This window comes from Tiliqua scincoides, chromosome 6 (genome assembly GCF_035046505.1).
Source record: "Tiliqua scincoides isolate rTilSci1 chromosome 6, rTilSci1.hap2, whole genome shotgun sequence".
In the NCBI taxonomy this organism is placed as follows: domain Eukaryota; kingdom Metazoa; phylum Chordata; class Lepidosauria; order Squamata; family Scincidae; genus Tiliqua; species Tiliqua scincoides.
Genome location: NC_089826.1, coordinates 60,054,304 through 60,068,776, shown reverse-complemented (window position 1 = coordinate 60,068,776; position 14,473 = coordinate 60,054,304). Strand labels below are relative to the sequence as shown.

The 14,473-nt window shown below is 42.1% G+C and overlaps 1 protein-coding gene across 2 annotated transcripts in view; it reads left to right on the top strand.

Moving 5' to 3' along the window:
- ACSL1 (acyl-CoA synthetase long chain family member 1) overlaps positions 1-14,473 on the top strand; it is a 45,644-nt gene that overhangs the window by 1,368 nt on the left and 29,803 nt on the right. Inside the window, exons 1-2 of one of the 2 annotated variants that reach the window (XM_066632687.1) lie at positions 9,267-9,349; positions 9,795-10,020. In XM_066632687.1, coding sequence (XP_066488784.1) covers positions 9,309-9,349; positions 9,795-10,020 — 267 coding nt within the window. In that variant the 5' untranslated portion in view covers positions 9,267-9,308. Of the gene's footprint in view, positions 1-9,266; positions 9,350-9,794; positions 10,021-14,473 lie in introns of those variants that run through there. The other variant, XM_066632688.1, reaches the window with a different exon arrangement.

The following is a 14,473-nucleotide window of genomic DNA, read 5'->3' as shown; positions in this document are numbered from 1 at the left end:
GCACTTGGTGTATGCCTCTGTCAGTGTGTTTGACCTAAAATCAGATGGCCTATATTGATCCCTTAAAGAGGCAGAATGATGTGTTGAGATGCAGCCTACTGCTAGCTAATGCTGCCGGTCAGGGGGACACAAGATCTCTCTTTGGGATAACTCTTCATATGGGACATCCTCTGCTTCTTATGTAGGACAGAGGATGTGTAGAATAGTTCCTCATTTATTTGGAGGCAGGGCTCTGCCTACCTCTTTGGAGTTAGGACTCTGCCTGCAAGGTATTTTAGATGTGTCTTAAGAGTTGGTTTCAGCTGTCACTGATTGCATGTTTTTGTATATGTGTGCCCCAGGTGGAGTTGTGCAATAACTCTGCAGAGCGGGTCCTAAGCACACTGATTCTGTTCCAACTGATGGAACAAATAGCTGAACTTTCTGCTTATTTTGTAGGTCTCGAGCTATGAACTGGTCAATTCTGGCTGGGTGGAAAAAACTGTGATAATCTTTTAATACTCTTGCTATCCAAAGGCTTATCTAGCACTTATAAGCTTTTGTTTATGATACTAGCTTTGAGTAAAAGCTTTTATAGTTGAAATATGTGCCCATAAGTCATAATGTCCAGACCTTTACGTTGTGGTGTAATGACTTAACAAATGCCATAGTTTGGAAGCCTGGACTGGTTTTTTTATGGTATATATGGGAAGGAGGCCATGAAGATGGAAGAAGTAGGTGATGGAAATGGCAGTTGTAATGATCCTTATAGTATTCCAAACCTGGCTGATAATTGGTTGATACTTGCTTATAAGTGTCCTAATGAGGTTTTAGTACTTGTAGCTTCTGCAAGTAGCTTAATGAAGACTTCACTAGGTTATCTCAAATGGCTCTTAAGTATGCAACTAAAAATGCTGCAGAGATAGTAAAACCTTCCCCTCCCCTTCTGGTAGAAGTGTTTGTGTTAAGGTTATTGTTATATGGTAGGAATTGTCCTTACGGGGCCCAACATCCTAGCATTGGTGTGGATTGAGCTTGCTACAAACTGAAGTTTTTGGAGTATCTTGCAACTTGAATTTTGGTAGATGTGATCCTGACAAATGCACTCATGACACAGATGAATTTTATGTTGACAGTCAGATACTGAATGGTGTGTTTAGGAATTTGTTTATTAGATTTATAATCCGCCTTTCTTCCTGAAGGGCACCCAAGGCAGCTGACACTTAAAACACATAAACCTATAAAAATACAATAAAACCATAGAATAGATAATAAAACAATAAAACCAACAATATAAAACAATTGTTAAAAAGCAGTATAGAACAATTGTAGTGGAGTTTGAAGATAATGGCACAAGGTATCTGATTCCAAATCCCTACTGCCCTTGTCCTGCTCATAGTATATCATGACTGTAGGATGTATGACAGCAAGTTGGGACTTACTGTTATGAGTGCTGCCATGCATAAATGCCCTGCATTTAGAAAACCAGCATATAAGGGATAAAGCCAGCATGTAAGCGATAAGGCTAACTATACATTGAAGAATGGTTAATCTATATGGATGTCTTGCAGAGTCTTGTGTACAGTAGGAATGCCACTTAGCTTTGTAACTTAGTCACAATTAAAGGCTTCCAGAGCCCCTCATATTTCCCCCCCAAAGTTACTTGACTTTCTTGATGAAATTAATGCATGTTTGCCTCTATTGAAATGCAGTTCAGATTTTGGCTTGACAGAGTGTAGTTTGCTGCTTCATTACCTGGAACTTTTGAAATGATGTAGAGCCGAGGACTGATTGTGCTATCTGCTCAATTGCTTAAGCCTGTTATTAAGATATGCTGGATACTTATTGCAGTAGAACTCTCTGAAGCCATGAACACAAAACTTTGACTTGGATCTAGGTTAAGAAGGTGTTGGAAACGGAGCTGAGGATTTGCCCTTGGTGAGAGTAGAATATCTTAAACTTTTATTTCAAAAGCAAAGGAATGAAACATGGTTTTGGGTAGAAAACTCTATGGCTAAGATCTCTACTTGGTCACTGATTACTTTTATAGTTATATGATGCACATAATGCTGAACTAGGAAAAAGTCCACTGGGATAGCCAAAGCCTCCCCTGTACCAATTATAGCACTGCTAAACAACGGATCACTGGTATCTTTGAGGCTGACTGAGGCCTGGAAAAGTTTTATCTTAAAATAAATCTTCTCCTTTGCCTAAAAGGATAATTTTTCTTACACTTTTTATTGACAAAGTGTGACAAAACGGACTACAAAATCCAGATTTTTTGTTTTCATATACTCCCTGAGGCTGGACTTCTGCCTCTTCTTGCTCACAATATTTCTTGGAAATGTAATGGAATGCAAAATCAACCTATCTAATAATCTTGGGACCATTTGTGTTGATTAGGGGATAGGATGGTGTTTGGACAGAATGATGTTTGGACAGCTTGACAGTAGTCCAGATGTGGTGGTATAGATATCTGGAACCTAACTGAAAGGCACTGCAAGAACACAGTTTAGATTAGACTGTAGTTGCACTCTTAATACACTAGTCTAAATGGGATTGAGAGTTTTTAGCTTTATTGGTCTAGCTGCCTGTATAACTAGAAAAGTTTCTTAAGAGACACTATTGTAGTAATGGAACTCCTTGTTGGTACCAAAAATGTGACTTAGTGTGATGCCTTTTGTTTATGAGGGCTTAGGTGACTGCTTAAAAGTGGCTACCATTGCAGCTGTTCTAGCAGACTTGGGACACTGAAAGCCTAGCTGCTCTTCTTGCTCAAGTGTTATCTTAAATCGAGTACCACTAGATGATTCATTATGTCCTTATCAAAGCAACGTTAATAGATTTCTCCTTTGGTTTCCTCAGTTGTGCAATTTATTTAAAGCATTTGTATCCTATCCTTCAGCTAGCAAGACTCCTGGAGCAGCTTACCTAATGTCAAACAATGGAAAATCATTTTGGCAGAGAAAAGTTTAGGTAATGCTTTGCTCACTACTTCTTGTTTCTCTGCTACTTCTCTGACAGCAGTTGGTGCGTGTATGACCACTTTGACAGGAGGGTGTTCAGTCCAATCTTTAAGAACCTCCAGTAGACACTGGTGTGTCTTTCCCTTGCTGATCTTCCTGTCTTCTCATGAGAGAGAATGAATTAATAAGAATCCACTTTGGGCAGGGTACTAGAGTACTGTTCTGTGGCTTGCATTTGACAGGAGTAGTGGAAAAAGATCTTTCTTTGAACCGAGTTCTTAGCCATATCTCAGACAACCATTTAAGCTAAGGACCAAATCCTAACCAACTTTCCAGAGCTGATGCATCTGTGCTAATGGGCTGAGTGCTACATCCTGCAGTGGGGGGCAGTCATGAAGGCCTCTACAAGGTAAGGAAATTTTGTTCCCTTTGGAGCAGCATTGTGGCTGCATTGGCACTGGAAAGTTGGTTAGGATTGGACCTTGCCTCGAGTATACCATGCTTTAAGGTGCTTCACTTCAGAGTGCTTTGCTAATATGGTGCTTTTCAATTACCGTATATTCATGTAGTTTTTGGTACTTACCTTGCTCTTGATGGGTTTTCTGTGGTGACATGCACCTCAGCTGACTTGGAGCTGTACCGAGCTAGTTAACAGTACTGTTTTGTTTGTGCTCACGTACTATAGCTTTTTCAAAATTGTTTTTACTTTGCATCTTTTTCAGTTTAGTACTATCACCCACAATAAATGATAGTGTAAATTTGTTGTTAGGCTTTATATGCACTGGCAAGTGAGAGGCTGTGATTTGCTTTATGGCAATACCTGCTTTATGGCCTTGGTTTGGAACCTAACCTGCTATATTACCAAGGTTTGCCTGCATATGGCTTATAAAGAATCGAATTTGTAATAAGCTACTGTAGTATAGTAGGCTGAGGACTTCAAATGAAGACAGTCTAAACCAGGGGTGCTCACACTTTTTTGGCTCAAGAGCTACTTTGAAACCCAGCAAGGCCCGGAGATCTACCAGAGTTTTTTTTACAATGTTTGCGCCATCATAACATATAACATTTATGTGTACAATGTATGTTGGTGTACCTTGAGCCCCACTGAGTATAAGAGGACTTACTCCTGAGTAGACATGCCTAGGATTAGGCTGCGAGGCTGCAATCCTAGCCACACTTACCTGGGAGTAAGCCCCATTGAGTACAATGGGCCTTACTCCCGGCGTTTCCTCCCAGAGGCACCTGAAGGGGGGGTCGGCACTCCGCGATCTACTCATTTTGCCTCGCGATCTACCGGTAGATCGCGATCCACCTATTGAGCACCCCTGGTCTAAATTATATAAAATCTCCAGTGATAGTTCTCTATTTTGATTTAGCATTTCGATTCACCCCATGGATAAGATGGGGCCATTTGGCAGCTTAAATGAGTGACAGTTTCTGAAATGTGGAAGCCCCTTGGATAGAATTGACTTCTATAATAGATAAAATAGCAAAATCTTTACCCTCTTAGGAACTCTCATTAAACAACTCATTGTGACTTTTTTCCTCAAACAGCAGAGCTAGAGAGAGAAGCTATTGGCTCCTGGGTTCTAACGCTACAGTGAAGAAGTTGACAGTTGCCCTCGAACGATGTCTGCCTATTGGCAGACAATAGGAGAACATTCTGCCCTCTGTAAATAGATCATTGTACTTGGTGAGGGTGGAGGAACTAGGAATGGCAGCATTGGGCCAGTTTGGCTGACTGCCACAAAGCTGAGTTTAGCTGGGAAGATAATGTCTTGGCTGATTCAGTATTTTACGTATGCATGTGTAAAGAGGCTTTTTGCTGGCATTAAGCATAGTATGTGTTAACTGAAAGGGCATGGCCTAAGAGGCAAGGACAAATCTGAACACACTGTTCTTCATTGAAAACGCTTTCTAATTTAGAAGTAACTTAATGGGAAAGCTGAGATCTAGAATCTCACTGACGTGGAGTTCTGTCTGGAATGCTAGTGTTGGGTCTGCCTGAAGAAAGGTATTGGGATTATTAAGAAATGCATATCGCCACTTAATTTTTGCAGACATAGGGCTTTACTTCCCAAGGCTTCAGATCTGCAATTTGGTTATAATCCTCTGCTTGTTACAGAGTAGGTATACAGTAGTTAAATAAACAAAACAAGGGGTGTAGTGAAATATATGCTTAGCTTGGGTTGAATCTAAATGAACTGAAGATGTCTCTAAATAGAAGCTGCATGTTAGGAACTTGGAATTCAGCTTACCATGTTTTTATGCAGCTTTTTAACTTGGCCTCATCCTGTTCCCAGAGTGTTTTGTTGCTGCAGAGGCTGCATAGAGAAGCACCTTGCATACTAGCTCACTCATGGCAAGTTGCCTGAGAATTAGGTTAAATGGTACAGATAGTATACTGTCTGCTAAATTGGATCAAAGGGGTAGACTCAGCTTGAATGAAATAACCTTTTCAGTCACACTCATACTTTCAGCCTCCTTGCTGATGTCAGTGGGCCATGCTTCTAAATGTGATGCAGCTTAAAATGGGTTTTCTGGCGAGTAAAATGTTCCTCCCATCTGCTTGGATCAAACCAGGTTGCTTCTGTGAATTTTCTCTTGCTTCATCAAAGTTGTCTTCAGTTATCTAGCCATATCTCTTAATATGATAAATATAGTTACTTGACATAACTACACATGCCAAACGGGCTGTTGTTGCTGACCTCCAAGCAAAAATCTCATCTTGCTCTGTTGCATGGTGTTAGGTTTTCTGCTGGCATAGAGACAAGAGCTTTCAGTTCTGGTCCAACTTCTGTAGGGTTAAAAAAATGCATTAGTTGGCAGAAAATGAGGCTAATATTAAGAAGGAATGCCAAAGATATTCAGGAAATGGAGTTTGGACATGTTGGAACTGCAAAAGGTTGCTGCTTGTAGATTATGACACTTCAAGTTAAAGAAGCCCGGACCCTTTTACCCAGATCATGAAGGAACTGGGCAAACAGGAAAATAAAGATTGTCAGTTGTACTGCTGTGCAGAGTAGCAGTGATAACGCATTTATGTGTTGCTTTTTGATTGATCAAAGTCAAAAAGTAGGGTTGGCCAGCTACTTACGTATCTTCACTGACCAGGGGAATGCTGGGTATATTATTTAGGCTGCACATGGAGCGATATGGAGATGAAGCGAACCTGACCAATGTGCACACCAGTGCGCACTTTGCAGGCTGCTCTCTGACGTGTACTAGTTTGCCTTTCCACAGTGGTTTGTATTGCCGACTATTGGAAAATTGCTGCCCTAATGAGAGTCTAAATGTATATATTGGAAGCATACAGCATAATGTATCTTGACTGAGTGGATATCTTATCTGAGTCTACTATATATTGACAGCTGGTCATATGTTCCAAATGAGTGGTGTTGGCATGCTTGACTGTGGAGATGCATGAGGCTTGTATTTCAGATACGTTCTGAAATCTGGCAACAAGGAAAGGGCTTGCTAAATCCAGAGGAAAATGAGCCACCTCTTGGTCAAACTTCACTTTCTTACTACAACAGAACATCTCTGATAAATTTGCAAAAGCTTAAAATATTCAAGTGTCCTGGAGTGTTCCTTTCTGTATGCATAAGAATAGTGGAGCAGAAAAATGTTATTGTTTGTATAGGCCTCTCCCCCTATATTCTCCCCCCCTATTCTCAAGGGGGGAGTTCCTGGCCCCACTACGGAGTAGTGGACTTTCCCAGTCCTGCGCCCTGGGGCAAAGGTCTGCAATGGCGCCACAGTGGGATGCTGCTGTTCCCATACACAAATCCACTCCCCCACTTACCTGGAGGGTACGATGCCTTCCACAACTCCAAGATATGTTGGGGAAGCCTCCTGAAGTTTCTCTGATGCTGCAAACTGGAAGTACAGTTTCCGACACTGTCAGGAGCCTCAAAGAAGCTTCTGCGGGGTACTAAAGGTGCATGAGCCTCTGTGCCTGGGGCATTTACCCCATCAAATGAATGCGGGGTCTGCCACTGCCACCAGGCATACAGGAAAGGGCAGATATAGGGAAACCCTATTGCCGCAACAGCTCTGTGCCCATTATCTTTGTTTATAGTTGTGCAGTCATGTACTTGCTTTAACCAGATACTGTAAGCAGAAAGCTTACAGCTAGACAAGCGGGCAGGCAGCCTGCAGCCAGAGGGAGCGACTTGGTAAACAAGTTTTCTGTTAACATTCATTGAGTTCCCCCTTCTAGCTGCAGGCTGCCTGCCTGCTTTTCTTGCTATAAGCTTTCTGCTTACAGCATTTGGTTAAAGCAAATACCAGTGGTGTCTCTAGGGTTTGTATCACTCCGTACAGGAGGCCAGCATGTCACCCCCATGATGACATTCAGTGGGTGGGGCAAAACCTTGGGTAGTGGGCATGGTGACACACTATTTCCTTGCCCTGCATCATCACTGTGCCCCTGCATCATTAAAATTGTACTTTTAAATTACAATATCATATGCATAGCCTAAATGTATGTACTTATGTATTTGTCCATTTTGTTCCTGTTCATTTTTACAGAAACAGTGCAACAAGTTCAGTTAACCTATTTCTTTAAAAATGAGGGGGAACAAATAAAATACACAAATGGTGCACTACTTGGTGAACAGCTTCAGAGACATCACTAGGGGTTTGCATAGGGTTATCCTGTGCAAGAGCTTATTGTGCGCTCCCATGACGAACCTACTCTTGTACCAGACCATACAGAATAAATTACAATATCATGCACCAGCCTAAATCAGCGGCATCACTAGGGTGTTTCACCCCATTAACTCTATCTTAATATAACAGTAGAAGGCAACCAACAAAAAACCAGTGGCAAACTAGATGACACTCTTACAACTGAATAAGGGTTCTAGTATGAGCTCTGATATTCCAGCTGACTCCTAACACCTTATTGGTTTCCTGCTGTTTCATAATAGCACCTCAGTGTTCCAAGAGCCAGTCAGTCTCATTGGTCAGGTTTGAGTTACGCAAATCCACTTTTTGTTACATAAGGCAGTTGAGTTTTCCTTTTCTGGTGTTTTGGCTATAACATTTGATAGAATAAAGATATTTCAAAACGGTTTGTTTCATTACCTTCTGCATAACAAATCACATTGAATGATATACAACATGATGGTATTCAGAAATACCACGATTTTGACCAGTAGTGGTATCACTCCAAATGCATTACCCAGTGCGGCCTGCACCCCCAAGTGACACCACTGGCAAATAGAAGAGTCCTTTGCATGACTATAAATAACATAAAGGCAGTGGGCGCAGGGTATCTGCGGATACTGGGGGGGTGCCTTATGTACCTTCCTGTGTGTTTAAGGGGATTCTCTAAACACACAAGCCCCCCAAGGTCAGAGTACAAGGCAGCATCAAAATAGCTACTGCAGCCTCCTATCAGGTACTGTAAGTGCTGCCTGACCATTTAAAACCTCTAAAAAATGCCTCCTTGTGTACCAACTGCTAGGTTCTAGTGCCACAGTCCTGTTGGCTGTGGTGATATTGAAATTTGCTGCAGTCTATCTCCAGTGTGAAGGGCAGAGAGGATGTGTCGGTGGATGTGATTCACATACCTTGGCTAACTTCCTAGCAGTTGTCCACTGCATGTTTAGGGGCATGCAACTGAATATTGCACTGTATGCATTTGCCAGGTAAAAGTATAAAGCAGTTCTGATTGCATTCTGTGTAATGGCCAGGGCTCTGCTTTGTCCACTAAACTTTTCCTCCCCTTTAAATGTTCCACTGTACGTTGCAATTTGTGTCTTATTTAGGTTATTGTCTTCCTGGATACCTTTTTAAGTGAGCTGACTATCCTACTTCTTGGGTAACTGAGGCAAAAAAAATACATGCCAATGTGTATACTCTTGAACAGAGGAACATGCCACCTAATAGTCTAGTTTGCAATGCTCAGACCTTGTCTCTTCCACATTCAGGTTCTGAGCATTTTTCTCTCCCTTTCCATCCTCACTAAAACTATCTACATCTACAACTTCAAAAGCTTTTGCAAACCAACTTCATGCTGAAATATTTTTTTCTTTGAAAAAGCTTTTTTGTCAGTCTTCCCCTGGTGACAAGAATGAGCTGGTGGACATTAATGAATGTCGCTGCCAGTTGTGAGTTTCTGAGAGAAACATTGTTTCCTTGCTTGCCACCCTCCCTGCAGTGGGGTGATTCCAGACTCTGTTACCATTGGCTGCCCTCCTCTCTCAAGGCTAAGTATGGACTCTGTCTGCTAGTTACCTTTGGCCCAGTGGGCAGGAACTTGAAGGGTAAGCACATGACTCATGTCCTGAGGGACCTTGACTGTGGAGGGAAGCATCAGCTGAGCAGACGCAGCAGGACTATTCCTCCTTTACCATGTTTATTTCTGAGAGGGATTTAAACGTTTCTGTGGAAGAGTAAGCTCTTGATACCTTTCTCATGTATATTGTGGTTTGATCTTAAAAGCTCTGGTTTTTCTGGAAAAAGCAAATGCAAATTGGCTTCTTTTGGAAGGGAATGATTGCATTTTGGAGTGGTAGGGAACAGGGATTGTAAACCATACCTACTCTTTCTTCTTATCACCTGGCTGTTCTACAGATGATTCCATGTTTCCCAAAGCAACAGAACAGTCAAAACCTATTTTGCAATCAAAGGCAATATATCTAGGATGGCACCTGCCAACTATCATCTGATGCACTCAGAAAATTAAATGGAAAGACTAGATAGAAACTTCTCCAGAACAATATTTTAATCAAACTTAGCTGGATATGTTCAACTTGTTATGGTTGTAGGGTATTTAAAGATGTGGAAAAGCTCTGAAGGAAAAACAGGATTCAATTTTTTGTCTCTTCTTGCCAACAGACTGCCAGAAAAACAAGAGCAAGAGACCACAATGCAAGCTCAAGAATTGTTTAAGCATCTGCGGATGCCAGAACTTGGTGATGTCAGACAGTACATGCGCACTCTTCCAACAAACACATTGATGGGGTTTGGTGCTTTTGCAGCTCTCACAACTTACTGGTATGCCACAAGACCTAAAGCTCTGAAGCCACCATGTGACTTAGCAATGCAATCAGTGGAGGCAGCGGTAAGTTGTTGTTTTTTGTTCCTTGGCTGTCTGCTTCTAAGACTGGTATATATCTAGCAGGCCACTAAAGGAGTAGCATGGGTCTTGTGAAAGAGCTTTTATTAAGACATTAATGCAATTTAAATGGCTTGATTATAACTGTAGAATGTTGATATGGCACTCGTGGGTCATGCTAAACAAATGTATTATTGCAGCTTTGAGTACCCTGGAAACATCTAGACATCTAATTGTAGCAGGCTGTCCTGGCAAGGTCTTGGTATAAAAGGAAAGGACTGCAAATGGTAAAGATAGTGAACTAGATGGGGCAGAGATGCCAGATATCGGAGGAAACTTAAAAGTATCCATAGTCTTCTGAGATGTGCCGTGCAAAGCTAAGCAGGCTGACTCTGAAGTAAATCCTACTGAGCTCTGTGGAGCTTGCTCAAGAGAGTAAGATGATAAATAGCTACGTTTAATTACACACACACACACACACACACACACACACACACACACACACACACACACACACACACACAGATGACATGCCCTTGCAAGTGACAAATGCAGCTTTTTTTTCTAGAGGCTTGAGCAGCTGGTAAACTGAAACCTTTTTTAGGTCTTGTAAAGCTAGGCTGATCCAGATAGTGTCACTTTGAAAAGTGGATCCTGGTTTTAAAAAGTTTGGGGACCATTGGGTTAGAGCCCATTCTGCGTACTTGGCATGTTGTGTGTTCTTTCCTTGATGCTTGACAAGAGACATTCAAATTGGCTGACAACAGTACACACAAAGCAAAAAGTTAGGGTGTCTGGGGATTTTTAAAAAGGAAAGGTGACAAATAGCTCTGGGGACATGATAACATTCCTCCAGTTGAAGTTATCCACTTCCCATGCCTTGGATGTTTCATAATTCTATTCACTTAATCTGGTGGTTCCTGATGGCAACATGATCATGACACTGCCGGTGATAGAAGAGGGGGTTTAGACTTGCCTAAGCCAGCGCCAGCCTCCAGGGGATGCAGGGAACCCCGAGGACTCTTCTGCAGGGATCCTCATGTCTGAAGTTAAAAATGGTGATTGAGATCCACTTCCAGTTTCACAGTTGCAAACTGAAAGTGGGTCGTGATTGCTATTCTTAAATTATCTGAGGCACAGAGGCTTCCTGCACCCACCCCCCCCCCCCGGGAGGTGAGCACTGGCTTAGGCAAGTCTAAACCCCTTCTGTCCCTGGTGGTGCTGCAGTTGCGTTGCTGCCATCCCCCTCACCTTGCCTCTGAAGGGGGCAGAGATGGGGTGTCACAACGTCCCTGTTTGGGAACCCCTGACCTAACCTCACAACCGTACAGTCTGAATTCTCTGATGCAGAGCCCTTGGCCATACTTTAAAAACACACTGGCTATGGAGGACTCTAGTGTGCAACAATGAATGGTACATTTTCAATTTGCACCAAGATGTCGCTAGCAATTTCATTGGTTCCCGATAGTGGCTGTGATGAGCACTTGGAAGGAGACATAGCTCTGCATGTAGAGCATATGCTCTATCCAGGTGATTCAAGGTTCAGTCTGTCTTAAGTTGGGGCTGGGAAAGACCCCTATCTGAAAGTCCGGAAAGCTGTTACTGTTGGTCAGTGCGAACAAACCAGTGCTGTGGCAGTTTGTTAGGTTCAGTGAGCTGCACCTGTGGAAGCTTGCATCCTCCTTGCTTAATTCTGGATGAATGTATATGCAAATTCCTGCCCAAACATGTACTGTAACTTCGGGATTTTTGAATATGTGCTTTGGCTTTATACCGACTTGGAGGATTGACGGAGCAGTGTTTCTCAAACTTTTAGTACTGGGACTCACTTTTTAGAATGAGAATCTGTCGGGGACCCCCCCCCGAAAGTGATGTCATCACCAGAAGTGAGATCATCAAGCAGAAAATTTTTTAACAATCCTAGGCTGCACAGTTATCCAGGAGTCAGTCCCATTTACTATCATTGTTAAAAGCATATACAGAGTACCCTGTTAAAAGTACACATCTGTAACATTTCCCCATTGCAGTCACATGCCATGGTAGCATCATGTTTAATATAATAAAAATAAAATATTGAAATGAATGACCCACCTGAAATCAACTCGTGACCCACTTAGTGGGTCCCGAGCCACAGTTTGAGAAACACTGACTTGAGGATTGTTTCTCCAAGTTGTATTGCTTAAGTGCTTCAACAGAATGGCCATGCAACAAATTTGAACTGTTGGTTCACCCTCCGCCCCCAGGTATTTTGGTACTGTTGCAGATGACTGCGTCTGATATTTCCATGTGACTGGCAATACCTATTGATCTAGTGATAGCCTGCTCTTAACAGATGAACAGTGCATTACTATTAATCAGATTGGGTATCTTTAGATGAAATTGGAACGGGCTCTTACTAATTATTGAGCTATTATTATTACTGTCCTACTTCAGATACTGTCTCCTGATGGGTGGCAACTTCGCTTATTTAATATGTAATTAGTACATGGGGCATGTCAAATGCAGCTGAAACTAGTTGGATCTTTTGCTGTGAGGCAGTTTGGCAAATGATGCCTCCTTTCCCAGTGGTGTGTTGGCTACCACTGGCTCTCCTTCTTCCTGACTCTGAAAAGCAAGAGGGAAACTGAGCAGCAGAGGAGAGAAGAGTGACATGCCAAAAGGCTTTTCACGCCTCTTCCCACCACTCTTTATCCTTCTGCTTTGTTTCTCCCCTCTGAATCTGGGGAGCAGGAAGAACAATAGGTGGGCAGATGCAGACATTCCCCTGCCAGTTAGCTTCCTGAAGTAAGTTCCATGGTCAACCTCATGGATGGGCCAGCTATGGTCAGACTTACAAATTAAAGGTGTAATTTTTATGTGGATAAGTAAACAAGGATTTTTAAAAATCATATTCCTTGTTGCTGTTTTAGAGCTGGAAAATTGAGCTTGAGTAAGCATGGCTGTTGCAGGGAGTGGAAACTGGTTGGAACTTAAGACATGGGAACCTGATTTAATTGTTCCAGTGCCAATTCTGATGATCTAAATTTCACAAGTAAACTAACTTGTTCACAAGCCAACATGCAGCACAGTCTCATTTTATGCAAGAGTAACCCTTACTACAGTAAAAAAAAAAGTCAAATCTGAGTTCCTTTGTACTACACTGCACTTCTGCTAAAACATACCTACCTTGGTGGTAAGGGAGAAATAACTGGCTATTTCTCCAAGTCTGAGGATACTAGACCATTGCTTTCCAAACTTTTCAGCATGAAGACCAACTTTTAAGAATGACATTATATCACAACCCACTTGGCATAAAAGATCTAGAAAAAATCTCTTGTATTAATAGTCAGGGTTCTGTGCTCCTGAGACGAGCAAGGGGGCAGGGCCATGGTGGGGGTGGCATTGCCACCCCCTGGAAGAGTGCCGCTTGGGATCCTGTGAACCCCCCTCCTCGGCTACACTAATGCATGTAGTTAGATTAATTCAACTAACAGTATTAAGACTGGCTTGTGAGTGTTTCGGATGGGTTCTTCCCAGCTCTACCTGGGATAACACTTGGACCCTTCTGTCTGCAAAGCACATTCTCCATAATTAGCAAGAACCCCTTCCAATTTTATCTAAAGAAGAGGTTCTTGCTAGTCTACATAAATAGGTAGCTTTTTTTGTGTACTAGGTGTACAAACTTGGCAATCTGATCATGTAATTGCATAGCAACTTGCTGGGAATATAAAAAGCCAACTTCTTATTCTTCACTATAAGTTGGAATTTGAGTTTTAAAAAATACAAAATATATACTGTCAACATAAGTGTAAAATGCGGTGTCAGACTTACAGGATACTCTTGATGATCTGACTGATGATTGAGAAGCTGATCTTAAGCACTGTTCTACTGTAGCATTTCCCTAATACCTGAGATGCCTCCACCCAATGGTCTTTCTTGGCTTTGCCTCCACCCAATGGCCTTTCTTGGCTTTGCAGCACAACTAGCAAAGCAGTGTAGCTCTGCTACGTGGTGGCAGAACATATGTTTGGTGCTGCCAGCGATAAAACTATCTATAGTACATCCATGTGGATTTGAAAGTCCTATGTGCCTCTGCTGTGACTCATTTTCTGTGTGGTTGTGGAAGCCCCCCCCACCCCATGGAAGCGATGCATTTTCTGAATATAACTCTGTACAGAAGACATACAAGCTGCATGATGAAAGGTTTAGGAGCATTAACTAAAGTTCTAGTTGCAAGCCAGTGTGTTGCAGCAGCCAGTTGGTATGCATGATTGTTCAGGGAATTTTGATACAAGGAAGATGAAATTTTTTAAATCAAAACTTCTGGTGTCTGATGGGGATAAGAGAACCTGAACTTGCTAAATGTTCCTCTCTTCTATAGCTACTTTGAGTACAGGAGTTCTGTTTTTTGTTTCTATGGTGAAGGGGAAGTAAGCAACATTTCCCATACATCACAGTATAGTAGGCCTCTGCTTCCAGC